Genomic DNA, 27,999 nt, shown 5'->3' on the forward strand with positions numbered 1-27,999 from the left:
GGAGGATTCTTGACCACTACTATTACCCTCCTTCCCAAGAACTGGGAAAAGAAAGAGGACAACAGGTGTCAGTGATTTTCATCTGTATTTGTCAGACAGTTATCTGGAAACAAAGGCTGTTACAATGAGCAAGCAAAAGTAGAAACAGCTCCACTCTGGAAGGGGTTTTCCTTTTCCCCTTCCCACTTTAAACTACACACAGTGGTTAATCTATAGGAGGACATATAGCTTCTAACAGAAAAATTCTCTACACATTTACTGCAGGTGCATCATCTGCAGTGCCTTGCTAAAGAGTTGTGATCTGGGAGCCTGTACCTGCATCGAGAAAGACTGCTGTTGCTGCTGCACAGGGGTCCCTCTCCTTGGGATAAGGCTTCTTATTCAGTCTAGCCAATGTCAAGCCATGGCCAACACAAAGACAACAGGCATTGCACAGCTCAAAGCATGCCTCAGGGTCTCATACTCAACTGGTGAGGGGTTTGTTATAGCAGCCACATGTAGGAAACTTGGTTCTCCAATAATTATCTACTGAATATCCTGGTGTGGCACAACCAACCATAATGACACTTTGCTTGGTTTGAAACCTGCAGGCATAAAGGCAGGTAGAGATTGGAAAATAAATCCTCCCTGATTAGTCAAGAGGTAACTCACCCACAAACCGTCACTTCCTCTCACCAATCACTGTATGGCTATAAGCTGGAACCAAGGGAGAGCCTTAAAGAAAAACTATTTCTGAGTTCTGCCAGGATTCACATGGCCCTTCAGAACAAAACAAAAAGAAGTGCCAAACTGGAAGCAGATGCTGAAAAGGAAATCCATACTTACCTGGAATTGCATTTCTGCTGAAGTGAACAGAAGAGCTGCATTTTTAAAAGAAAGCCTAGAAAGGCAGCCCAGCATTCAACTGTTTTGACAAAGAGGGACGGTGAAACACGTGTCCAATCGGCCAACCTGGACAAATCAAAGCTTTATTTTTTAAGAAGTCTTTGCTACAGTGGCTAGGCCTGCACCTCTGTACATCATTAACACCATTCCTGAAGGATATGCATTTGGCACCAGGCTGCGTCTTCTCCATGTTCTTTGAGAAGGGGTGGGGACACTAAATTTCAAGCTGAATTTATTTTTTTCGGCAGAGAAGAGATGCCATCTTGAATTTATAGATGAAGCTTTAAAAATCCTCATCTAAGCCAATACCGCACAGAAAGGCGCCCCCCACAACAGAAGTCAAGTGGTAGCGAGGCTGGTGTAGGCTTAAAGTGGTTTATAAAACCTATAAAAACAGCTTCACCAGCAGCAGAGATGAGCTTGCATTCTGCAGAGCTCAGAATAAACAACTCAGGGTATAGCAACACACAGTAGCTGAAAATCTTGTCAGAAGAGACCCACATATGTACCAACAGGAATACCTGAAACCAAATATTAAAAAAGCTCCAATTCAAAATCCATGTAGGAAGAGAAAAGAATCTAATTCACAGGAAAACAATCAATCCATGAAATCACAATTGCCTGGGTATTTCACACCTTCCCCCTCTAAAGCAGGTCCTGCAGACACACAGCAGGGTCACACAGCTCAACTGCAAATTCTTCCTGGGATACAGAGTTCCTCATCTCCCCCGCCTATCATGCAGGAGACGAGTCCAGCTGTGCTCTTCAATTACTATCAGAGATTAGATCTGCTATAGAGTACCAGGCCGATGAAGCAGAGATGGAGTCCTTGGCTCTGCTCAAGGCCATCTCATTGCCTCTGCTTAGGAATCGGAGGCCTTTCCTGTAGGATTCTTTCATGGTTTCAGTTCTTTAAGCAGATTCACCACTTTCTATGGCTTTAATGATGTGGTCTGGTTTGTTGCCGGCTGCACAGTGATCCCACATCTGAAGATAAAGCCGCTCCAATTCCATCGTGTACTGCTTCGTGTTGAACAGGGGACTGGATATTCTCTGCTTCCACACCTTGCCACGTATTTTCTTCAAGCTACAGGGAAATAAGAGTTGAACCATCCCTGAATTCACCAACCCATCTCCTGCTGCGGTACATCTAATACTTTCCTCCTCCACTTAGATCAGTTTAAACCACCCGAAACATCACAGAGGTGAAGACCTCTGGACCACATTGTCTGGCAGGTGATATGCACACTGTTCTTCCCTGATGTTTTCTGTGCTTGTGAACACCCGTTTACATTTCAGAGTGCCCGTCAACCCTCCAAGAGGGCTTGTGGTGCTCTGAGGTAAGGTTACTTACTATTCTAGATCAGTTCCCAGTTTCACAGCAACGTCTTCGTATTCTTGTCTACTCTTTGCAATGAGCTCAGGACAGCCAAGGCAAGTAAGCTGGGAGGCAGCCACACGTGAAGCAAGAGTTTCTCCTAGAAGCAGAGGAAGTCAGTGTACACAAAGCTCAACTCTCTCAAGTATATGAAGAAAGTTTGATATTAAGATCATCGGAGCAGGTCTGATTATGGTTGCCACCAGCTCACTTGGTGGCGACCCAAAACCAGGCCTTCTCTAGGGTTGCCCTGAAGCTCTGGAACACACTCCCACCAAATGAAGTCAGAATCTCCCCATCTCTGGCTGTTTTTAAATGATTTTTGAAATCACACTTTTATCAGGCTTTTTAATTTTATGATATAAATTTTTATTTGTGGTAATCTTAATGTTTATATGATCTTTAGGTTTTGTTTGATTGGATTGTAAACCACTCTGGTATTTTATATAAGGCAGTATATACATGCAACCAACCAACCAACCAATCAATCTCCTTTGCTCATTTCTCTAAGAGGGGGCCACTGGATGGAAAAGTCCAGAATAGCCAGGTCCACCACGCACCAAACTTTGAAGCAATGAATGTTTCCTTCCCCAGGATATATTACCAAATTCACAGCTCATCCCTTCAGAAATGTAGCTCAGTAGCAGCAGCAGCAGCTTAGTCTCACACAGTGCCCCTACTTGGGAATTACTGCCCAGACCAGCCCATGTAGCAGCACCATGGCTACGTAGTGTAGCAGAATCCTATAAAGCCACCCCTTACCTGGCATAGTAACCATGGGAGTCCCAGCCCAGAGGACATCCATTCCTGTGGTGTGGCCATTACAAAGGGGGGTGTCTAGACAGACATCAGCCAGCTGGCCCCTCCTCACATGTTCTTCTTTGGGAGCAACTGGAGAGAAGATGATGCGGTTCTGGGGGAGGCCCATGTTCTGTGCATACTGTTGAATATTTGGTTCTCCCACAGCTGGGAAACGCAGCAGCCACAAGACACTGTTTGGGACACGTTTCAAGATCTACAAGCCAGAAGGACAAAGCCAGATTCCTATCAAAACTGGGACACCACTGCATCTTCAGAGCCACACTTTACAAAGCAGATTAGTTAAAAATAAAAATAAAAATCAGCATTTTACCATATAGAGAAATAGCTACTCACATTGGCCCACATCTGTAAAGTGGCAGGGTCAATCTTATAAAGCTGATTGAAGTTACAGTACACCACAGAATCTTCTGGCAATCCATACTGAGAGCGGGTGGTGACAATGATGGTGCGCGGAACCTCCTCCCCAGTTGCTGCTTTGTTGTTGATCTGAAGAAAACGGAGCTCAAGATGTAAGCCTCATCAAAACCAACACAGAAAGTGTGGCATCATATCACCAAGTCTGCTTAAATTACTTCCAGGTTTCAGAGCCTTTCTGATCACACTGCAACTTTTACACTCTATCCATAAGCACTTTAACACAGAGACACACAAGTGAAGCTCCAAACCCCCAGAACTGGCTGGGAGAAACTGCTTCCTCCCAGAGCCCAACTCCCTTTCATGCACTGACCCTCAAAGACACAGGCTCATGGCTAGATGAGCTCCAGCCAAGGCACTGGCTTTTGGACAAGTTTCAGTTGATTGGGATGCCTCAGCAGATGTGCTTCTTCCTCTCACCTGGGTAGTTGCGAGCCCATTGCTGATATTGAATCCATTGATTGTTATCTGAATTTGTCCACGATTTATCATGTCAATCACAGCCTCTGCGATTGTATTCATAGGAATGACAGGCATGCTGAGGCCGGCACTGATGTCGGCATTGTCCCCATCAGGACATTTCATCTGAAAACCATACAAGATGTATTAATGGCAGTCTTCCCAACAGCATGGAGGCGCTTACAAGTAAGAAAGCACAAAAGGTCTCACTACCACTCAAGCATGAGGGGCACAAGGGAAACTTGGGAGATCTTGGCTGCAAGGCTCACACTCTTCATTCAGCCACCCAGGATTCCCAGGCTTTCCACTGACCCACCCCAGCAGCTTCTGCAGGGGCTATTCCTCCTCTGCCTGCAAGCCTCCTAGAGCAAAAAGACAACTGCATGTTTCAGTACTTGTACTACACTCTACCTGCTCTGCACCTTCCTCCTGAAATGTTCTCACCTTAACTATTTTCACATCAGGCAGGCTGTCAAGAAATGCCTTCAAATCAATGCCGTTTAACACAATTCTGTTGTCATAAATATGCCCATTGGATTTGAAATCAATGACTGCTTTTTTCTGAAAGAGGGAGGAGGAAAATAAGTTTGAGAATACTAGAACTTTCCTCTAAAGTACAAAATGCAATGACAGAAAGCAGGTGACAGTTGCCTGCTGTCTTATCTCAGTCCACCAAGTACCTTCAGGTGTGGGAACATGTTGGCATGATCTCCAATGAAAAATGTATTTGGCATATAAGCCAGTTTTTCTGAATACTGTTCAGCCACTTCAACAGGGGACGTTTCTTTGTCTGTGATTATATAATCCATGAATAAAGCCCCACTGGTGCCAGGGTAGCCCAGCCACATAGCCTGGAAGTCAAACAAAGAAACAAGCAAGAATGCTTTTGAATAGCAACACACTCTTACAGCCACAATAAATCAATAAAAATGGCTAAATAGAAGACCTATGGGCTTTTCTCATGATTCTAATTAGGGTAGGAGATGTGTCCTACCCAAGTTTGGGAGCTGTGCACACTCCTGTTTTCCAATCACCTGTGAGTAAAAAGCAAGGTAGGAAATGATATGTCTGCTAAGCAGCAGTGGAGTCGAAGGGCTTTTCCTCCTACCTTGTTAAAGAGCTGGATACAGTTGCTGAGTAGAGTAGGACAGAGCCCTCCAACCCCGCTGCTGATCAGCAGACAGTCACTTCCTACCTCGCTTTTTACTCACAGACTATCAGAAAACGGGAGCATGCACAATCCTGGAATTAAAATCATGTGAACTAGCCTCTTATATTCATGCATGCACACTCACAATGGTGACACCCTGCAGAATGCCTTCATAGTCAGCCAAAAACCTAACAAGTACTCCAGAGATGTAAGAGAAGAAGCACACTATTCTCCCCCCCCCCCCGCCCCACCAATATTTGGCTAGGTACCTATGAGGACTGTTCTTTAATTCTCCGAGGAGCTGGTATTAATATTAATATTCAATATGCATCACACTGGTAATTCTTACAATATTCCTCTAAAGTAGGTCAGCCTTATCTCCATGCTACAGGGATGAGTATTAGTCAATTCATAACAAAGACAAGATTTTTTGGCTCTGATAGGCGAGCTAGTCTCAAAGTGGCACAGATAACAACACACCAGAAGCTTCTTATTCTTCAGTTAACGCCATGGGCAAAGCATTCCCATACATTAGCTTTCCACATGTAGAGGGATGTTGATATGGGAAGTGCTTTCAAAGAAGCAATCCCCTCTATCTAGCATCCTAAGGTGTACATCCTTTCAGGGCTTCTTCCTCACCTGTATTGGGGCTGGTCTGAGGGCAAACAGCTCATTGCGGGCTCCTTTGGTGTAGCCGTTCATGTTGATGAGGATGTGTATGCCATCCTGGTGGATGCGGTCAGCTGCTTTTCCATTGCATGGGACCTGTGGCAGAAGAATTGGAAGCACCACATAGCAGATTCAGGTTACAACAATGCTCTTCCTGTGAGATGCATCATGCACCTAGTTTGGATTGAGGAATATTTTTCCAAGACACTGCCCGATTCAAGGAACTCCCTAAGCCCCTCTCAATAAAGCATGTTTTGAGAACACAAGCTTCCTTACCTGAGATAAATCAATGAAGTGATTTGCTTCAGCCATCACTTTTACCCGGAAGTTTGTACCATCATCGGGGCTGAGAGCGTAACAAAACACCTAGGGAAGGAAAAGCAGGACACAAGGGCTTGAGAGCAGGCTGAGCACAGTCATTTGGGGGCGGGGGTTAGCTAGGCACTACAGATACCTTAATGGGGGAGCAGGGGACCTGAAACAGAATTGGTCTTTCACTGTGCATATGGGAAAGGGCCAGTATTCATGATGCACCTGGACTACTATAGCGTTTTGTAAACCACACCCTTCTGGCTAGATTAAGCAGTATCATGTTCAACATTCTGCTGTCTCTCACCTCAAATTTGTCAGAGTTGTGCATGCCTGGAATAGACTGCATGAGATGGGAGGTGGGATGGTTCCCGAAATCAGAGCTCACATAGCCCACACGAAGCCGACCTTCACTGGCCTTCAAGTCCTTGGGATGCTCGTATGGCGGCTTATGAAGAACATTGATCTGGCGACACAGTTCAATAAGCAGTCACAAATCAAGATCAGGCTCTCCCCCAGAACACCACAAACCAGCGTGTAAGATTTTTTTAGACAACCTCTCACTGCATTTTAATGGTGTGAAATTTCTTTGCAGAGGACCTACCTTGTCCAAGCACAGGTTTCCATGTCTCTCTGCAATAGCTTTCCGGAAACCATGAGACAGTGGATACAGCATGCTGTGGTGAGGGTGGACAGAAGGAAGCCTGTTCTTCTCCAACTGGTCGGCAACTATGCTGACCAGCTTCTTCATTCTTTCATCATAATCAGTCCAGTCACAGACAATCTGAAACAGAGGGGAATATTGAATAAGCACTGACATAGGAGACAGACTTAAAGAATTTTAACGTGCAACTTCTCCCAGAAGTGCTGTCTTTTCCTTGCTCAGATGCCAATGGTCAAAATTTGGAAGGTTTTGATTTTTTATAAAGCATGTTTAAATAATGTTTGCCCCTAGGGCATGGCAACAGCTCCTCTTCTCACCTGCAAGCAGTGTGCCAAGTTGCAATAGGCATCAGGAAAGTCAGGTTTCAGTTTCAGGGCAGTGCGATATGAAGCAATTGCCTCTGGTATATTTCCTGAATCCTAGAAAAGGAGGAATAATTAGCCTACTTGCTCTTTGAACTGCAACACCAAATTTGAACCACAGACACAAACATACTTTATGGATGGAAGCCAGATTACTGTGGGCATCAGCAAAGGCAGGATTTATTTGGATAGCCCGGGTGTAACACTGTAAAGCTCCCTGAACATCCTGCATCTCCTTTAATGTGTTCCCCATGTTGGAATAGGCATCTGCAAATGTAGGACTGATTCTGAAACAAGAATGGGGGGGAGGAGGAGATGATGATGATGATAAGGTCGGTCTCTCTCACTCACTCACATTATCCACCACAGAAGAATCTTCCCAGTCTTTAACAGACTAGGACACCCAAGCAGCACATGAATCATGACAACACATACGTACACACGTACACTCTCTCTCTCTCTCTCTCTCTCTCTCTCTCTCTCTCTCTCACTTTCTGTCCATTTTCCTAATTCACTCAACAGCATATTATGGAATAAGCCATTTTAAATATTTACCTAAATTTTACCTATTTCAAATATTTACCTATTAATCTATTTCAAATGCTTACCTAATAGCCTCCTTGTAATGCATGAGTGCCTCCTGCAGCTTCCCTTGCTGTTGCAGAACACTTGCTAAATTAGAATGGGCAGCTGCAAACTCAGGGAAAACCTGCAAGAAACAAGTTGGTCTTAGCACTCTCAGGCACCAACAATGTCCTCTGAAATATAACAGTAGGTAAATTGCCACTTGCTATGCACAGAACCACCCACCATTCCCACCGACAAGAATTCACAAGCATACCTCAAGAGCTTTACGGTACAGGCGAACAGCTTCTTCAATGTTTCCTTGCTCCCGCTTAATGTTTGCCAGATTATTGAGAGAATCCGCGTGAGTGGGACACAGACGAAGAGCCGTGTTGTAACATTCCTCTGCTTCAGCAACCTTTTAAACCCACAAAGCACAGTTTTAAGCCAATATTACTAAGAACAGCCCCCCCCCCATATGCTATATTGTGACAGCACCCATTAGAGTAGCAGCCTTTGCCAGAGGATTTATTTATTTAGGGAAACTATGCCCAACTTTCCCCTTAAAATAGCACCAAAGGCAGCTTACAAAAATTGAAGTCAGCAAATTAAAAAAAATAAAATCCATCAGCACACATTAAATAGACTTGCTGCTGGCAAATTCTTTCCAAGAAACAAGAAAATGAAGCCATTTTCTACTGAGTTGGTCCCTTCCCTTGACTCCCCTCCAAAGCCTCTCCCCAACAACCCACACATTGAAGGCACACAGAAAGTAGGAAGTTCCTTACACTGCCTTTCTCTTTCAGCGCATTGGCCAGGTTGCAATAAGCATCAGGGAAGTGTGGCTGCAGTTCAATGGCACGCTTGTAGGTATCGATTGCCAAGTCAATCAGCCCCTGTTCGTAGTACACACAGGCCAGGTTGCCATGAACAACCGCGTGGTTTGGACTCAAACTCAGGGCCCGGAGATAGGCTGCTACAGCTCTGAAACAAGATGGGTTACCAGTCAGGATCACCTACACTTGGGCCAATGCAACACAGAACTGTACTGAATTGTTGGAAAGAAAAGTCGAATGCCTTAATGATAAAAAGCAATGATTGAGGGCTTTGTTCTTTTTCAAAGGTTTCCAAATAAATACAACTGGCACACAAAGATATACAGGACATATACATTATACACAGACTGGTGAGGAAGTGGCACACTGTCAGTGGAAAGGCTCCTTTGTCAAGAGTCTGAATGTCTTCCATTACATCCATGCCTAACAAGAAAGCCAGGGGAAAGTAACTAGGCTCCTCACATTTCAGAAAGCTTTCTGTGCAGTCCAAAATTTCTTCTAAAAACTCAAAGTCATTTAAAAAGAAACAAGTTACCCTAAAAACATTTTCCCATCAGCAAACCTGTGCGTAAAAATAAGGAGCAGAGTACTGGACTGAGAGAAGAAGCCATTTTATTTGCTTACCTGTCAAATATACGTGCTTCCTTCAAGACATTTCCCAGGTTGATATAAGCATCCAGGAAATTTGGGTCAAGAGTCACTGCCTTAGAAACATTGAAGACACCACTTTCATTATTTTGAATACACTGCACACAAGCGTACCTTAGATTTAACAAAGGTCTAGTATACAAATGCAGTGAATTGAAGTAGTAGAATGGATTGTTTGGTGGATACAAATTCTGAATATTTGACAAAATAAATTATTCAAGAAACTACCACAATAGGGAAAAAAGGTTTAGCACAAACCTCCCTCCTGTTTTTTAATTTTCTACATGGAAAAAGCAGAAGTGCTTCGGGAGCAGAGATAGGGTCTTCTCTGTGGTGGCACCCAACAGAGGGTAGGAGGAGCAATAGTTAAATTCTTTGGAATCCTCCAAGTCCGTTTGCCTGCCACTGTGTTGGGTTATCTTTTTGGCATCAGGCAGCCAACGTTTTATTCTTCAAAGCTATTTAGAGTGATCTTCATTGGTTTTATCATATTATTCATTCATGTATTACTCATTCGTATTATTCATTCATTCATATCATAATATTCATTCTGTTGCAGGAAAGTAACAGCAGGAGAGAGGGCATGCCCTCAATTCCTGCTGTAGGCTTCCAGTGGCATCTGGTGGGCCACTGTGTAAAACAGGATGCTGGACTAGATGGGCCTTGGGCCCGATCCAGCAGGGCTGTTCTTATGTTCTTATGGGTTGCTGCTGGTGTGTTTTAGTAATTTTGTTGTTTAGTTTATCAGTTTTATTGTGCAATTTTAAATTATGTTGCAAGCTACTCTGGGAATCCTAAAACTAAAGAGCAGGGTATCAAAGGTTTAACCCAAACCTAGGGTATGCCACAGCACGCTTCCATTGTTGCTATGACCTGACAAGTGCAACTTAAGTCACAGTTTCAGACTTGGGAGCATTTTTAGTAGAGATGTGCAAATTGATTCGGGTACAAATCGATTTGTACCTGAATCTAGCTGATTCAGAGACAAAACAGATCACCCCTGTGGTCCATTGGCTAGATTCGGGTACAAATCGAATTGATTCAAGTTTTGCATACCTCCTGTTAATTCCCCCAGATTCCCAGCTTTCATTAAACAACAACAACAACAAAAAAGCTAAGCTCTAGCCCTTATAGAAGTGGAGTTATGGAGCAAAATGTGTGGTCACTATTTTTCAAGTGTTTGGATTCTTTGGTGTATAATAACTTTCACTCAATGAATCCTTATGAGGATTCATTACACACCATCATTTCTTCTATTCATTTTGACTGTCTTTTCGACAGCGCCAGCTGTCAACTGCCATGTGCCAACTACACCCCACTCCCACCCGCAAGGCTGTGGGGTACTACTCAGTTTAAGTTAGGTGCCTAATGGGTAGAGGCTACTACCCAAATTGCAGCTTCCTTGCCCCACTTGGGCACTACCACCAACCCTACACCGCTCTAGGCCACCCCTTCCCCCTCGACATGAAGCGATACACCTCCATTATACCTTATGGGGGAAAACCTTAAAGACGCGTAAACTTCAACAATTCACCAAAATCAGCCCTTTGCCCAATTCCTCTGCAATTTAGGTGGTAGCCTCCACTCATCAGGCACTACCACCCCACTCTTTTGGCCCTGGGACCCCTTTTTTTGATCCAAGTCAATTCGGATTAATTCGGATCCAAATAGAATCTGGGGTGATTCGAATGGGTCAGATTCGGACCCAAAAACAAATCAGGGGTGTTTTGATTCGGATCCAAATCAGAACACCCAAAATGCGAATTGCACACCCCTAAATTTTAGCACATAACACCATAGATAAACCCCCATTAATGGTTACCTTTTCAAAGTGATGAATGGCAAGCCATATTTCCCCTTGAGCATTGAACACGCAGCCCAGATTACTCCATGCTACTGCAAAATTTGGTTGAGTCTCAATTGCCTTCAAATAACAGGCCTTGGAAGGGTTAAAGATAGGTAGATACAAGGGAAGGGAATATTTGCACAAAAGAAAAGCAAGAAAAAAACAAGAGTTAGTATTCCTCCTCAAACCAGCCAAAAGTGATCCTGCAGTATAGGCTAGCGTGCGCCAAAACTAAAGTGCTGTAAACAGCTGGCTGATCCTGCGCCAGCGCAAACCAAAACCCCAGTGCAAATCCACCACTGTCAGTTCTGCTGGTCTATGCATAACACGCACTTCCATCCTTCCCAAGCTATTTATTCCACTTGCATCAGAAAGGAGTCCAGGGCAACTGCTGTTCTGTTGAATTTACATACTATCTGAGAGACATAAAGGGCTACGATCCAAGGCTTTTAAGCAGTAGTTTAGACAGCAAGCTGGTAAGCACCGAGTAAGATGGCCTTGGGCTCATATTGTACAGGAAATTGAAATTATGCACAAACTGCACATTTAAGAAGACTACCTAACATAATGCTAATCCTACTGTGAATTCCCTTCCCAGAGCCCTACCTCACATCTTAACATCCTCCAAAACCTCAAATGACAGATTTGCACAAAGGTTCAGGTCCCTGTAATGCAAGCGCAAGAAGTCGCTAGCGCACCCTAACAGCACGCCGCCACGCTCTCGCTGCAAACTGCTGCGCTTTGTTGTATGCCCCTGGAGACCGTGAACGGCCAACCAGATGGATTAATCTACCAGACAAGCCCACGTGGAAACTTGAGTGTTTTAATTTTTTTTGTCCAAAATGTAGATGCATTGCAGCCCAATTATGTCCAAAAGCCTACAGCGTGGAGCTCAGGGAGCCACCCAGTTAGAGATGAATCATCTAGTCAACCATTCACAAGGGCTCAATCGCACGCAATGCGCATTTCCGCTGCGCAGCCTTTGCGCTACTGCAGGATCACAGCGCATCATCAGAAGAGCAGAACGCTGCAATCCAAACAAAGAAGAAAAAGGAAAAAAATGAACAACCAGGAAGAGTTAGAAGCTTTAACTATAAAGTATCTCCAATTATGTCTTTTACATCTTAATTTACTTTTACTTTATTTTCTTTGAAAGAATTGTGGCTAGAACTATAAAATATTCTCTAACATTACTTGCTTGTACATAAAATACTTAAGCTGTTTCTGTAGCCACAAGACAGAAGATTCAGGCATGGAGGCAAATGGTTTTGCTGTGGCAGTTACAAACCCGTTACCATATTTCTCATGTGACTTTTCGGTGCGTTCCTTGCTGGAAGAGGAGGAGGAGGAGTGTGTCTGCCCTAGATCCAGGCCTCGAGCTCCCTTCAGCGAGGCACCTTACGCATGGAATAGGAGGTTTCACCCACCTGAAACCTTCTAAATACAATATCAATGGTGAAAAACCAAAAACAAGAGAGAAAATAAAACAAGATCATTAGTAAAAAGTTCAACAAAGCAATTGAAAATCTTTGGATATGTCTAACACATTGGGTTGAGGGCAGTTTTGTCTGTAACATGGGAGACATGCAGAAGGGAAAGGGTTAATCAGGGCAACTGCAAACAGCAGGACGTTGGAAGAAAGGCTCTGAAACTTGCACAAACACTAAATTTCACTTCAAGCTGCAAATATGTTGCTGGTTTGGTCTTGCAAATGCACTGATAGTCAAAGAAATACATTGCAACTGACTCAAGGTATATTTTTCCTCTTTGTTTAGTGGAGTTCTCACAAAAACGGAATAACACTTTCAAACTAGGTGTCTCCAGAGCTCTGAAATAAAGAAGTCAGCAACCTAAGGCAGGCGCAGTGTCTTGGCCTATACCAGTCACACTAAAGCTGCAGTGAAGTGCAATTCATGTTAGCTGTCCACCTGGTAGGCTGGGGATTGAGCGTCTTTTGAAAAAGACAATTTCTATGCCAACCAACTTGGATTAAAGCATTTAGGATCTTGCCAATCAATAATATGGCTGCCCAGGGCAGTTTCCTAAAAGATTTGTGCCTTTCATGTCCATTCCCAGTACCCTGCAACAGATTCGCCTGATACACAGACTCCCTCCCCCCCACCACTGGAACAGCAACCAGCCAGACAGCTACCCTGTTCATACACTCCACTTGGTAGCATGCGCGTGGGGTTTGAAGTGAAGGACTCGGAGGTCCTTCTAGTTCCTCCACACTCCTCGCCCCTGCTGCGCGGATGCGTAAGGTGGCTTGTAACAAGACAATTCCAGGGGTTTTTTTGCAATCCAAGTTTTCAGTATGCCAAGTTTTAAAACCCATCCTGGTGCTCAAATCCTTGGTTGGAAACCAGACTGCTAGAAGCCACCTTTCCACTTACTGAAGCAAGTTTTTCTTTGATCAGTTCATTTTCCAAACAAACCAGCCATCTCATGTGAACATTTGGAAAAAAACACAGGAGCAAATCGTTTAAGGAACGCTGCAGTCAACTATGACCATTTACTAGCCTTTCTTCCACTGTAAAGGTATGGGGGGAAAGGTTAAAGAATAAATAAGCGCTTTTTAAATGCCATAATTCACAAGGTAACATTCGATAAGGTTCTTCTCCACTTACAAGCCACAAAGGACTTTAGAAGAGCACCTGCTTCTCACAGGAATCGCCAACTAAGTCACAGGCTTGGCATCAGCCGGCAAGCCTCAGTTTGGAAGGAATCTGATTTCCAGATCAGAGAATGGTGCAGCCCCTGCCAGTCACTTCACAATATTGGGCAGTCTAGTTCTGCAGCAAGACTCAGTGTTCAATTTCGTGTTTTACACCAAGGGTTAATATGGGCATGCCACATCTTGCCCTGCAACTACTCTGGGGCAATTCGGGGCCTTCAGCTTTCAGACGTTTCTTGGGGCTCTTGCAGGTCAACGGAGAATTGAAGCCTTGGTGCAAGCGTTCACAGTTTCAACAGACTGATGTTTATAATTCATTCTACAGAACACCTACCTTGGCTTCTTCCAAGCGACCCAGGGCTTTGAGCAGGTTCCCCAGGTCACTACGAACACAGTACAAGTCCTGAAAATCAAATGCATGGTGTCATTCTCAAGATAGCCCAGGGAGCCTTCAAAGACACAAAAGCCACTGATCTAAAGTTCTATCTGCTTTTCTCTACTTTTAAGTAACAGAACTTTCTATAAAATGACAATACTTGAGAAACCACTGAGAATGAGCAATCATGCTTGACATAGTATCTACACAAACAGTGGAAGCAAAGGGAAGAAATTACATGGACAGACAAAACCAGAGTGGGTAACCATCCCCTGTGCACTTATTTAAAATGCCCTTTTAATGGTCAGTACAATAGTGATCCAATACATGTATGCATAATCAAACCCAGCTCCATGAATACTAGCATGCATGCAGGAATATAGCCCAAGCCTTTAGATGTGTGTTTTGCAAACACAAAAAGCTACTTATAAGTGCAGTACAGCTGGCAACCTGCAGAGCAATAAATACATTTTTACAAGTAATTTTAGAATGGCCAGTTACAAAGTCATTGAATCTTAATGTGGTTTCTAAAACAATCCACAAGTTCAAATATACTATTTACATTGCCAAAAAAACTGTATTTCAAGGCGAAGTTCAACTTACAGGATTGTACTGCAGGGCAGATACATATGCCTGCACTGCCCCTTCCATGTCACCTGCAGCTACTAAAGCAGCTGCCAGATTAATATATCCATCAATAAAGTCTGGCTTGAGGCGCAGGGCATGCCGGTAGTGCTCAATTGCCTCCTGCAGTTGCCCGCGTTCCTTGTACACATTCCCCAGATTAGAGTAGGCTTCTGCCAGCAGTGGATTCTGCTTGATTGCCAAAGTGCTGAAGTGAGCAGACCTAAAGAAGAGTAAGATCATTGGAAGTTTAATCTGCTAGAGTGTTCTCACACAGCACTTTATGAGAATTTTAGCAAGCCTATAAACAAGCAAAGCGTATGGAAATACAGAGTTCAAAGTACACTCCTAGCAGAAGATAACCAGTTCAAATGTGCTATCTGCAAGTAGACAATGCACCTGCAAATCATTAAGAACATTTTGCTTGTAGCAAGACTGTGATAGAACAAGGTATGAGGAAAACTGGAGCTCTTCCAAGGCCCTGTGCACAGGAGCAAGATAGGACCAGAACTAAGAGGTACTTGCCCCCGGGGCACCATGAGACTGCTCTTAATTTGTATCTGGTTCTGTCTGTTGGGAGCAAGTGGGTGGCACAACTCATCTCAAAGGATACCCTCCTACACTGGGGGAGAAATATACAGCTTCTACAACACAACCTATTATTCGTAGCTTGATACAAGCTGATTCCATTTAGGCAGAGAAGCACAGGCTTAATTTTTCTGCAACCTAAACCAGACTTAAGATGCCTTCAATTTTCACTGGGGAATTTAAAAAACAACAACACACACACACCCCCATAAACACTTACATTTCCAGTTTAGAAAGATTATCCATTAAGCTTAAAATTAACATTTCTCTGACCTCCCATCTAAAAACTTCAAAAGCCAATTGCATTTTGCAATGTTACTGTACAAACCCTGCAATCCCCAAATACTGGAAATATTAAACACAAGCCAAACTCACAACTACTTCTATGCCTAAAGGCAGAAACTAGGGAGCAAAAATAAGTGTTAAGATTGCTTGCTGCACAAACCATTTAAAATAAGCTGTGTCACAGGGTAACTATTAATATGATAACATTGTAACAAATGACTTTCCAGCTATTTCCATGTATCCGTTTTGATGTTAAAAAACATTAACTCATATTGTAAAGTTTAAAAGGTTTGATCCAACTGTACTTAAAAAGACAGACCCTTTCTGAAAGCACAGAGTTGTTAAAAGCATTTCATGATATCTGCACATTTTACCTATACAGCCAAGTTCCTTAGCCTGCAAACAATATGCTAGAACTGTGCACCAAGGGAAAAGAAAGCTGACATTAGATTTTATTCCACTGTAACATTCAACCAAATTCTAAAGAGTAAAAAACCTCCACTATGTATGACCGGATGTGTGTCAGTCAAGAATCAGCCTCAGTCAAACTGCAATGCTGCTCACATCCAAAACATTTCCCCATCATTTTTCCTAGACCCCTCTGCAAAGAGCAAGACGACCCTAGCTCCCTACCTGTCCAGCCTGCGACACTGGAAGTGAATGGATGAGAGCAACAACAGAACACCAGTGTTGTCAGGCTCTTGTCGCCAAAGCTGCATGCAGTGTCTCTCAGCTGCTTCGAAGTCTCCTGCTTGATACTCCCGGTGAGCCAACTCCGCTAGCCCTTGGAAGGAAAGCATACGTTTCGTTGGTTCTGAAGAATCACCAAAACATTTAGGGGGAAAAACAAAAAGTTAGAAAATGCGGGGGGAAACTGACAAACTTATGGTGTACAAATTAAAAGATGAAATGCATGACGCAATGAAAAACCTTAGGAAGTGTGGGGTGATTAAACAATGAATACTATTTTTAAAAATCAACTATCTAGCAGATCCATGCTAGCTTACTGATAAACTATAATAACCTTTTGTCAGGCTTCAGAACATTACTAACATACTCCCTCAGAGAAACACTGCTCCCTGTTCCCTCTTCTAAGTATACACTACACTCAAATTCAGCAGTTCAATCTCTACATCTGAAAAACATTCTGGTGAATTTCCACAACCACCACCACGTTAACTATGCCTGCTATTTACCAAAGGCCTTGACACAATATAAGGCTTGGTCTATTGTAACATCTACAAATAAACACTGCAAAGTGTTCAATGTTCCAGAAACTTGGTGAAGTAGTGCAAAGAAACTAAAAATAGGTTTCCATGAAATGAAATGTAGGGAAAAATTACCAGCTATATAAGCTGAACTTCTCCTACAAAACCTTCTGCAAACTTTTCAGAGAAAGTGCTAAGTCATGCTCCTGCATATTCACCACAGGCTTCTCAACTATGCAGCAATATTAATCAAAACTCTCCATAGAAAAGCTGATTTTGATAAGCTCCTGAAAAAAGGCTATTCCTAGCAACATAAAGCCTATTATGACTACAAATATTTATATACCACTTTTCAAAAGTTGATTGATTGATTGATTGAACAAAAGTTCTCAAAGTTTATATTAGAGAAACAGAAACAAGCAAGATGTCTTCTGGTCCCCAAAGGGCACACAGTCTAAAAGAAATATAAGATAAACACAGCACCACTGATGCTGTGCTGAGATTGAATGGGGTCAGTAGCTCTCTCCCTGCTCAACAGAAGAGAATAACTACTTTGAAAAGTGTCTCTACTCAGTTAGCAGGGGTTCCCAGCTTACTGAGCTAAGAACCAGGACTTTATAAAGTATATAAAAGCAATTATTAAATTAATCTTCACACATTCACTGGCTTAGATGCACTGGTAGAGTGATTAGGAGCAACAATAAAAACAGCTCTCTATTTGGGCCCAATAAGTACATTGATCCAGTTCTATAATGTCCTTTTTGAGATACAGTGGCCAGAACTGTACACAGTACTCCAAATGTGGCCACACCATAGATTTGTAGAAGGGCATTATGATATTAGCAGTTTTATTTTCAATCCCTTTCCTAATGATTCTAAGCATCAGCAAATATGTGAAGCTAGGTTTTATTTTAAGCTACTTCAAACAAAATGGAGGCAGTTCCCTCCCTCCTGCATTATCAGCTAGTCATTGAATTCAAGGGATAGGTGTTTGCCATTAATGAAGAAATGTGTGGAGTCCTGACCCTAAAAATCCAATCTAAGTCAGCCTTTAAATGGTAATACATTTAAAAAATGTAAACTTCATAAGTTTTTACAAAGGAACCAGGTTGGTAATTGGCAGGAGCTAGAGTTCCATGGGAAATTGCAAACCACAGTTTCCTAAGAGGGAGGAGGAAAAGGTTTGTCTTGACTAGGGCCTCTCTTTGTCTGGGTATGATGCAAAAGCTTGCACAACAGTTACTTCTCTGGAATTTTCCTTTCAAACCTGACAATATAGAATAATGTTAGCTACAATGAATTAGGTTGATGCCTTAAGCTTTTGAACAAGATTTTTAAGTAACTTGATTTCAATTACATAGTACCTTTTCAAAAAATACGAATACTTGTGACCAGTGTTCCCTCTAAGGCATGCTCACTCACACTCGCAAGTTTTTTTAATATCCGCTCAGTTAATTTTAGATCCCACTCAGGTTGAATCAGCAAGGCCCTCCTCTGAATGCATGTGTGCACACACTGCCTTGATACTGCCAGCCAGAACAAAACTCATTCCACACAGAGTTAGAAAAAAATTTAGAGGGCTCACAGCTTGTGACCAATTATAGCAACAAGGGGCTTAAGGCTGCTTCCCACCTCCACTCTTAGGAACTGCATGACTGAACATTTAGCAGCAGCATCCCGTTCACTGACTACCTACTTTGACTATTTCAGTTTAACATTTTATTGCCTCCTCGGGGCCTTTAGGGAAAGTCATTACTACTAGTACTGTAGTACTAAATTGCTCCAATTTTACAAATGAGGAAATGGGATTGAGAGTCACATGCCCAAGACAACACAGTAAATCCACAACAACAGTGTGGATTTTCCAGCAAAATTTGAGTTGGAAAGTTTTCCAACTTCCCAAATCAACCAGGGCTCCAATTTAGCATATTTGGACTATGTATACTTTTGGTTTTTGTTTACCCCTTGCTTACAAACAGAGAGAGAAAGTGTACACACACAAGATACACTTACTACCGCATTACTTTGAAATGGCCCAGTTTGACTAGAAGTCTACTCATTCATTACTGATTAGTTTTTGGAACCATTTTAGAAAGGAGAAAATTCCATGAAAAATACAGCAGTGGAAAATTTCACTCACGTTTGCATAACTAGGATCTGAACCCCAAAGTGTTCCAGTTCTAAGTTCAAAGGCAGACAAGCAAGGCAGCCGCCTAGGGCACAGCTTGCATAGGAGTGCAACAAGTGGTTTTTTTTAAAAAAAATCTTAAAACATACCTTTTTAAGGAAGCTTTTTAATGCTCCACATTTATTATTAGAAATTGTTTTTGTTGCGCAAGACTGATATTAAAGCAGCGGATCTATGATATGGAAATACAGACTGATCAATCATTAATCTCTAAAGAAGTTTTCCTAGGTCTACAAATGTATAACACTAAACCTGTGAATTACCTGGGTAAGATTACCATTACTAAGTATCGCAGGATGTTTACACTGGCCAGATTTAATGTGCTACCTTCAGCTGAACTAGAAGGTAAATTTAGAGGGATCCCAAAAGAACAGAGACTATGCCCTTGTGGCTCTGGAGAACAGGAGTCTATCTTTCACATTTTACTCCGCTGTCTCTTCTATAGGGACTTACGAACTTGTTATATTTCCTCATTACTGACTGATTTCCCAGTTCATACAGATGCATTTTACGTCAACTATCTGCTCTCAGATCAGAAGGAGGAAGTAACATTTAAAGTTGCTAAGTTCTGTAAGGCAGCTAAGAAGGCTAGATAACAGATGGTAAACCAGATTATGCAAACGGGAAACTGCTGATTAGGATGAGTCCATGTCCCTGATTACATTATGTATATATTAATACTATATTATGTGTATTATGTATGTAAATTTTGGTCTATGACCGTAAATAAACATGATTGATTGATATTTATTATTATTATTATTATTATTAACACAGTCAGACAGGTGTTATTGACTGGTTTGTTTTATTCAGATATCGAGTCCTTCACAAGGACCTGGGATGGCTGAATTTTATTATCAATGTTGTTGCTGTTGTTATAGATATCGTCGCAGAATATAGGCTCTTCCCAGTAAAGTTGCTTTTTGTAATTGGCTGATGGTGATTTCTGTGGCCCCTATGGTGTTGAGGTGCTCTTCAAGTTGCTTTGGAATTGCACCTAGGGCGCCAATTACCACTGGGATTATTTTGGTCTTTTTCTGCCACAGCCTTTCCATTTCAATTTGTAGATCTTTGTATTTGGTGATTTTTTTCTATTTCTTTTTCTTCTATTCTGCTATCCCCTGGTACTGCTATGTCGATTATTTTAACTTGTTTTTCTTTCTTCTCGACTACAGTTATATCTGATGTATTGTGTGGCAGATGTATGTCTGTTTGTAGTCGGAAGTCCCATAATATTTTTGCATCTTTGTTTTCTACAACTTTTTCAATGTTATGGTCCCACCAATCTTTGGCTACAGGTAGCTTGTATTTTTTGCAGATGTTCCAGTGTATCATCCCTGCTACCTTGTCATGTTCCAATGCTCCATATTTTTTATTTATCATCATCATCATCGGTTATATCTGGTAGGTTCTTTAGCTTTTTATAGTTTTCAGTTTTAATTTGAACCTAATAATGATTGTGGTTTTTAATCGGACAACTTTTTTGTTTGTTTAATTTAGTTAAATTTTATTACTTTTATTGTATCTTGTGTCTGTCTTATTGTTGTGAGCCGCCCCGAGCAGTAGTGCACTGGACGGGCGGGTATAAATATTTTAAACAAACGACAATTAAATGTTACAAGACAATTAAGTGTTACAAGCCTGGAGCTGCTCCATCCATAAGAGTTCCAAATTTCAGCACTTTCAGAAATAGTATGTCGATAACTTATAAAAGTATTTTTAATATTAGAACATTCCTCCCTGTAAATGTATTTTGTGGTGCACTAAACTTCAGGTATTAAAATGAAGACCCAAAGCCTTTTAGTGGACAGTACTGCAGAGATATTTAGCAATTGGCTGTGTGGGGGAGGAGGGTTACCCCAAACCATTACAAAAGACAAAAGTTACTACTGTGCAAAACAAGAATCCCACCATCCCCTAAACAGTAATTCACCAATTCTGCAGCCTGAAATCTACACACAATCCACTGCCTCCTCTCCCTCCAGTCCCAGTTCATGATAGCTCCCTAACAGTGGGTACAAATCTCACAGATACCCGAGATCCCATCTCACAAGCTCTAGTGAGCCTTCTCTGTCTTCTCCCTCCCAGCTCCACTCCTGGCAAACCTGCAAAGCTGAAGCCCCATGACCGCCCCCACATCGCTTCCTTCAGCTTCACCTCCATCGTTTTCTTCTCTCAGGGTGCGCAGGTGCTACAGGGCACAACAGCCCCTCAGCTGGCACTCCGCAAGCACGCTACAGCTATAAATATGTTTATTGCAGGAAAGGATGGCAGGACTCTGTTGTGTATGCCCTCAAATTTGCCACTTGTTCCAACCCTGGCATGAAACACATTGCTATCTGGCACACAACAAACATTCAGATGATGAAAAAAAAAATCCTATGGCATATTCTTTTCAGTCCACCAGATACAACTGTCAGAGACAAAGCAAATGTTTCTATAATATAGTTGATTGTGATGTACTGTGTGCACATTTTAAGCCAAAAGGGAAAAAATGGTAAAATTGTATACTTAATACTTTCATTGATAAAAAAGGAAATTCTGGTATAATTTTCAGACTTTGCCTAGGGCACACAAATGTCTTGTCCCAGTTCTGCACACACCTATTGTCAGAAAAAGCAGTCAAAGGAAAATCCTTCCAGTATGTTTTTGTGCACTTTACAAGTGCAATTCCTCTCCTTCTCCCAAACACCGTAAACAATCTTACAAAACTGGAATACGAAGGAGCTCTTCATTGGAACTGAACTGAACTGAAACTATTTCCCTACTCAGAGTTAATTTGTTTTATAAGAATAGCTATCTGCAGCAGTTGCTTTTGCAATTTAATATTTATTTTTTAATCATATTTATATACTGCCTAAAAAAATTGCTTCATGTAAATCTTAATTGCTCATAATCTGCTTAACATTTAAGGCTACCCTCAAGTGTGTTTTTACAACATATTTTTGCTCATTTGGTTTCATATAAGAACACCTGCTAAGATTATATGAGGGATATACAGCAGCCCTGGGCACAGCTTTGGACTCAGAAAAGCTAGCCTTAAAAAATGCTATATGAATGCTATACTGTGAAAATACAAAATAACTTCTGTTTCAATAAGCCAATAATCCTCAGCCGAGGGCACACACACCTTTGATTCAGCACACAAGGAAACTCTGAATCTGTTGAACTGATGTTAGTAAAATAGCAAGCAATCAAGAAATACAGGTTTAAAGGGGGGGGGGGGGGACTCCATGCCCAGATATCAGGAGATGCTGGCTGGACTGAGAGCTTTTCTACCAGCTTATCTCTTGGCCACGCATCATCTTGTCAGCAGGCCTGTGCCTCAGCAGTGCCAGACCCCGCCTCTCCTTCTGGGCCTAGAAAACAGCTGCTGTTCTCTGTGGAGGCAGGTGAGAGGCTAATCCTTTGCATTACAAAACCTTACCAAATTTTATGAATCTAGACCAAAAATGTAAGAGCCACACAATGGACACTTGACAAAATTATCAGACTTGGTGATTGACATTGTGTGAGAGAGGTGGGAGAAGCGGAGATAAAGCGGCTTCTCTTTATCCTCTTTACAAACAACATACTTAGAACATGAACAAGGCTGCCTGGGACAAATAAAGCTTTCATTAAATAACACTACCTCTGAATATCCTAGGCGCCATGGTTCCCCAACACCTGAGATGGGATTTGTCAAGCTCTGCCTTAACATGTTCTTACCAATTTTGTGCAAAGAGGGGATGCAAAGTGAAGAGAAAATATGAGTCTTTAAAGAGATGTCCATTTCAAACTACTGAACTGTCCACCTGAAGTGTTACAAGATTAGGTCCCTCTCTACCCCAAAGAAACTACACCCTCTCAAGAAAGTAACACTATGGGAATGCCTTCCATCAGTGACAGCCTGCACTTAGGAAAAACAAGTGTCCAAGGGAATTGTGGTCTATCTCCTCTCTACTTCCCCATGACAACTTCACTGAACTTGCCCCTCTTGAAGGGAACATTAGAAAACTGCCCAAGAAATGAGTTAAACAGCGAAAAAACCCTTGCCTCCAAATGAATGGTCTTTTTGAAATCCAGCCACCCACATTATTAGATCCTGCACATGAACACACCCAGTTAGTATACCCATTAAGCTCTAATGCCACCAGGCCACTTTACCCCCTAGGCTTCCACACAACCCATTTCATCTCCTCTTCCCATTTAATCTGCTCTAGTCTGAGGTAGTCCAACCTCAGAGTAGTCAAGAACTGGCAATCTTATCCTGCCTTTCCAGCAATTAATTTGCTCAGCTCACACTTTGGGAAACTCTAAATCTCGACTCTATAAGCCCATTAATCAAAGCAAAGCAAATCATATTACTCCCCACTTTCAGCCATGATAAAAATTTATGATTTTAAAAAAAATAAAAAATAGGATGTTTTAAATTTAAATAGGATTCTTTTTATTTAAATCCATTTTTAATTTAATTTGATTTTAATTTGATTTATTTATTATTATTTATTATTAAAACTTTTATACCGCCCTTCCAAAAGGCTCAGGGCGGTTTACTGTTTTAAATTCTGTTTTAAAACAGAATTCATTAAAAAATAACTTAGATCAAAGATTTCATGAATATTAATGATAACTTTGAATTATATTCTATGAACATGTTGGGAAGTATATGGAGGAAGAGAGAGAACAAGCTGGATCAATCCTATCCTGTACATGCAGCGTACACACACACACACTCAAGCCTTTGCACCCTTCCCCCCACCCCAAAAGTGCAAAGACAAAGGTGGTAAATAAATGAATAAAGGACTTGGGGGGATGGAGTAGACCTGAGTGAGAAGTCTGGATATAAACGCAAGGGATAGGGGAGGGGAATAGTAAATGAAAACAAACGTGAACAAAACCTATTCATGCAATCCTGATGAAACTTTTTTGGAGTGTATCCTCCCTTGTAGCCACCTAATGGCACAGTGAGGAAGTAACGCCTAGGGAGCAAGAGGTTGCAGGTTTGATTCCCTGCTGGTATGTTTCCCAAATAATGGGAAACACCTATATCGGGCAGCAGCGATATAGGAACATGCTGGAAGGCATCATCTCATAATGCGCAGGAGATGGCAATGTTAAACCCCTCCTGAGGGTTAAACCCCTCCAAAGAAAACCACAGGGCTCTGTGGTCACCAAGAGCCCACACCGACTCAACGGTACAACTTTACCTTTATCCTCCCTTGCAGAAGGGAAACATCTATCATGGCAGCAGGCTGTAAAAAGACCCCATTAGGGAATATTTTAATGAAGTTCCTGTATCTTGGGTAAGACAGGCATGTGTGCAAAATGTAAACAGCACAACAAAGAAATGCAAGGCCTGGTTGCCTGAATGAAGAAGCATTTTGAGACGTGTGCACCTATTACAATGTACAGAGGTAAAGTGTGCCATGGAGTCGCTGTAGACTCCTGGCGACCACAGAACCCTGTGACCTTCTAAAAATGAAACCTATGTATTAGAGAACAAGAATGTACTTTTACTAGAATATGATGATTAAGTAGAATTTTCCTGACTAGTGATTTAAATAATTAATAATATCTAGTCCTCCTATGAAGCAATTTAAATCAATTTGATTTAAACGAAAAAGCCTATGTTTTAAGTCCTCAATGTTGTACCACTGTAAAACATTGTATGATGTATTGTGTACAATGTGAATCACTGATTCAAATAAAGTTTCCCACCAAGACCTCTGCACATATTTCTTAAACAATGGTGCATATGTGAACACTAAAACATGCTCAACTCTAGAGGATTTACAACACAGAGGACAATATTAAGTTTCAGATAACTTGACTTTTACTAATTCAGGATTTACTAATTAACGTAATGCATATCTTTACTCACTACCTCTGCCAAGCTATTCTGCATCACCTTGTTGCACAACTTACATTTGACATGTTCTCCTTTATGATCCAGGGAAGGCATTTCTTCAAAATATTCCCAGATAGGGTATCACTAATGCCCAGAAGCTATGATAGTTTTTCTATGACAAAGTGTGCGGTGATGGAAGAAGCTGTACACTGAATTCCCTTTTTCTTTCCAGTGTTTTTCTATTCCACCTCCTTTCTTGTATTGCGTTTCTGCCTTTGCTCCTCTGCCTTGGCCCAGTATCACCTCAAGCCGATTGCCCTATTTCCCAACCTGTGTCTTTATACATGTGACTAGTCTGCTTACAAACAATCCCCAGAAGTGTCTTAAAAAAAAAAAAAAAATGACAGTTGCTGGCACTGCTGAACAGACTAGAGTCATTTTCATGGGATGAAACAGAGATTTATTTATTTTTCAAACTTGTAGAACACTGCAAACTTCCATCATTCCATCCAAACTTGGATGAAAGTCCATGTTTGTTTGATTGGTAGGTAACTCAATGTGTGTGAGAATCATTGATTCATTTTTAGAGATATGTTTGCAATAAGAGTTAAATTTAACTATATCATTTTTACATGAGAATTTGAAACTTAGTATTTATTTCCATTTTTTTAAAAGCCTGACTTAAAAAAAATCAGACTTTTAAAACATCATTTTTTTCTACCCTGAAACCACTCCGAACCTTTTGGGAAAGCATATAATTATTTTGATAAAGAAAAAGGTCAGACATCTCCACTACCCAAGCCTCCCTTATTAAGGCTGGAGCCTTTAGCATACAAAGCATGTGCTCCACTGAACCATGATCTTTCCTCTGTAGAGTTCAACACATGGATACACAAAACTGCTTTGGCAGTTAGCTCTTGGTCCATCTCAGCTAGCAGTCTCCACTCCACTATTCTTCAAAGTATTTCTCAGAATTTCAAGCAGAGTGGCAGAGTTCCCCCCTCCTCCGCCACAACCCTTTTGTTATCTCTAGTTGCCAAGGATTCAATCTGGGACCTTCCCCCTATAAAGCAGGTATTCTACATTGAGCTATGGTTCTTCCACTGTAATGATGGCTGAAGCCAGCTTCTACTGAGTCAGACCATTGGTGCATCTAACTCCATATTTTCTACTCCAAGGCTTCAGAAAGAGAAGCGTCTTTCCCAACCCTACCTGAAGATCCTGGGGAGTGATTCTTGGTCTTTCTGCATGGAACGGAGATGCTCTACACCAAGATGCAGGTGCTCCTGGTGAAGATGCCTTCTACCGAACCAGAACAATGAGCCCATCTAGGTCAGTCTTAGCAACACTGAGGGGCTGGCAGCAACTCCCCAAACAAAAGGAGGCCGTTGATGAATGCAAGAAGCTGCCTTCTACTGAGCCAGATGCTTGATCCTTCTAACCTAGCAGAAGGCAGCTTCACATGTTAGGAACATAGGGAGCTGCCATATACTAAATCAGATCCTTGGCCACAGAGCTCAGCATTGTCTTCACAGACTGGCAGCGGCTTCTCCAAAGTTGCAGGCAGGAGTCTCTCCCTGCCCTATCTTGGAGATGCTGCCAGGGAGGGAATCTGGGTCCTTCTGCATGCAAGCAGGAAGATGATCTTCCAAGAGCAGGAAGAGGTGATGTAGGAATATTGGCACAGCTTGACTGCCTGAATAAAGCCTCAGTTCTTGCTTAGAAGCTGCTGAACTAACAACTCTGAGAGCCAGCATGGTGTAGTGGTTAGAGTGCTGGACTAGGACTGGCAAGACCCGAGTTCAAATCCCCATTCAGCCATGAGACTAGCTGGGTGACTCTGGGCCAGTCACTTCTCTCTCAGCCTAACTTACTTCACAGGGTTGTTGTGAGAAGAAGCTCATGCATGTAGTACACCGCTCTGGGCTCCTTGGGGGAAGAGTGGGATATAAATGTAATAAATCATAGTTCCTAGCTGCAGTTGCCTCCTGGACTGTAGGAAGTGGCTTTATACGGAGTCAGGCTATTGGTCCCTCTAGCTCAGTATTGTTTACCCTGACTGGCAGGAGCTTCCCCAAGGTTGCAGGCAGGAGTCTCTCCTGGCCCTTTCTTGGAGATGCTACCAGGGAGGGAACTGGGAACCTTCTGCATGCAGATGCTCTTCCCAGAACTCAGTGGTGGAGCACTAGCTGGCAGCAGCTCTGCGGAGTCTCAGGCACGGGGTCTTGCCCAGCCCTACTGGGAGATGCTACCAAGGACTGAACCCGGGGCCCTCAGCATGCAGAGCACCGAGGCTGCGACCGAGCTCCTGCAGCGCGCCAGAAGCCTGGGACGCAGAAGGCTGCCTAAGCCAGACCCGGCTCGGGGAGAAGCTCCACTCCGCGGCCGAGGGGGGGGGGGGGGGGGCTGCACGCCAGGCAGCTGCTCTGCTCCTCCTCCGCACAAAGCCGTGGGGAGCCAGGATGGGCCCCAGGCGGCCGCGACTAATCCGAGCAGACCAGGCCGCAGCTGAGCCCGCGGCTCTCCTGGGCCCAGGCGGAGCTCCTTCCCAGGATCACCTCCTGCCTCCTCTTCGGGCGCGGGCGGCGGAGGCAGGGGGGTCCGGCGCGCGTCCCTGCGTCCTGTTACCTGTGCTGTCGGCTACGTTCCCCACAGAGGCCGCCATGGCTCGGGTGAGACTAACACGGACCGCCCCGCTTCCTCGCTCGCAGGCTCGCGTCAGGCGGCGACTCCCGAAATGGCGGCGGCGGAGGCAGAGCGGAGGTTGGGCGGGGTGCCGCCGGATCTTCTTTTCCTCCCCTTCGCAAAGTAGTCCCTCGCCTCAAATGGGACGACCTCCCCTTTCTTTTCTTTTTTTCCCGAAGGGAGACCTAGTCAGGAGCGGCCCAACCACAGCCTGTTTCGCGTTTTGCTGTTTTTTTCCTCCACACCGCGGGCTCAGAGCCGGCACGGCGGCGGGCGAGGAAGGGAGAGAGGATGGCCGCTCATCAGAGGCCCGCCGTGTTCGTCCGCCAACGTGGCCGGCCGCCACTGCGACATATTAGCGCAGCAGCACGCGTGCGCTCTGGAGCGCTCGGTTCGCGCGCCCCCCTCCCCGCGCTCGCGTCACAGCTATGTCTTGCGCACGAGAGGCGATGGGAAGGGAAAGGGCGGGAAAGGAGTAGCCGGGGGCAGGGCGGAAGGAAGCCTGGCCCCTCCGCAGAGAGCGATGACGACATCT

General features: G+C 43.1%; 1 protein-coding gene across 2 annotated transcripts; it reads right to left on the reverse strand.

Annotated features, from left to right (window-relative positions):
* Nucleotides 1-937: 937 nt before the first annotated feature.
* On the reverse strand, nt 938-27,861 carry OGT (O-linked N-acetylglucosamine (GlcNAc) transferase). 2 transcript variants are annotated; one of them, XM_053273575.1, is made up of 22 exons: nt 27,408-27,861; nt 16,187-16,367; nt 14,660-14,903; nt 14,015-14,083; nt 10,983-11,099; nt 9,137-9,216; nt 8,465-8,660; nt 7,954-8,094; nt 7,721-7,821; nt 7,246-7,399; nt 7,068-7,169; nt 6,691-6,870; nt 6,394-6,552; nt 6,054-6,143; nt 5,748-5,873; nt 4,639-4,809; nt 4,403-4,519; nt 3,920-4,084; nt 3,419-3,571; nt 3,026-3,278; nt 2,240-2,363; nt 938-1,972 (listed from the first exon to the last, which is right to left on the reverse strand). In XM_053273575.1, exons 1-22 carry the CDS (start codon nt 27,442-27,444, stop codon nt 1,798-1,800), a joined length of 3,135 nt encoding a protein of 1,044 aa, XP_053129550.1. In that variant the 5' UTR covers nt 27,445-27,861; the 3' UTR covers nt 938-1,797. The 2 variants fall into 2 exon arrangements, with proteins under 2 accessions (XP_053129550.1, XP_053129552.1); XM_053273577.1 differs by having other exon boundaries at nt 16,187-16,337; nt 27,408-27,860.
* Between the last annotated feature and the right edge of the window lie 138 nt (nt 27,862-27,999).

The sequence above is a fragment of the Hemicordylus capensis genome, chromosome 11 (assembly GCF_027244095.1).
Source record: "Hemicordylus capensis ecotype Gifberg chromosome 11, rHemCap1.1.pri, whole genome shotgun sequence".
Taxonomy (NCBI): Eukaryota; Metazoa; Chordata; class Lepidosauria; order Squamata; family Cordylidae; genus Hemicordylus; species Hemicordylus capensis.

What these genes read in the sequence shown, in the direction of transcription:
- OGT (XM_053273575.1), bottom strand. Translation starts at nt 27,444, where the DNA reads ATGGCGGCCTCTGTGGGGAACGTAGCCGACAGCACAG. An exon ending in GTCGCTTGGAAGAAGCCAAG is followed by an intron (nt 11,100 to 14,014) that starts GTAGGTGTTCTG and finishes AACCCTTCCAAG; the next exon opens with GCCTGTTATTTGAAGGCAAT. An exon ending in CATTACAAGGAGGCTATTAG is followed by an intron (nt 7,400 to 7,720) that starts GTAAGCATTTGA and finishes TTCTTGTTTCAG; the next exon opens with AATCAGTCCTACATTTGCAG.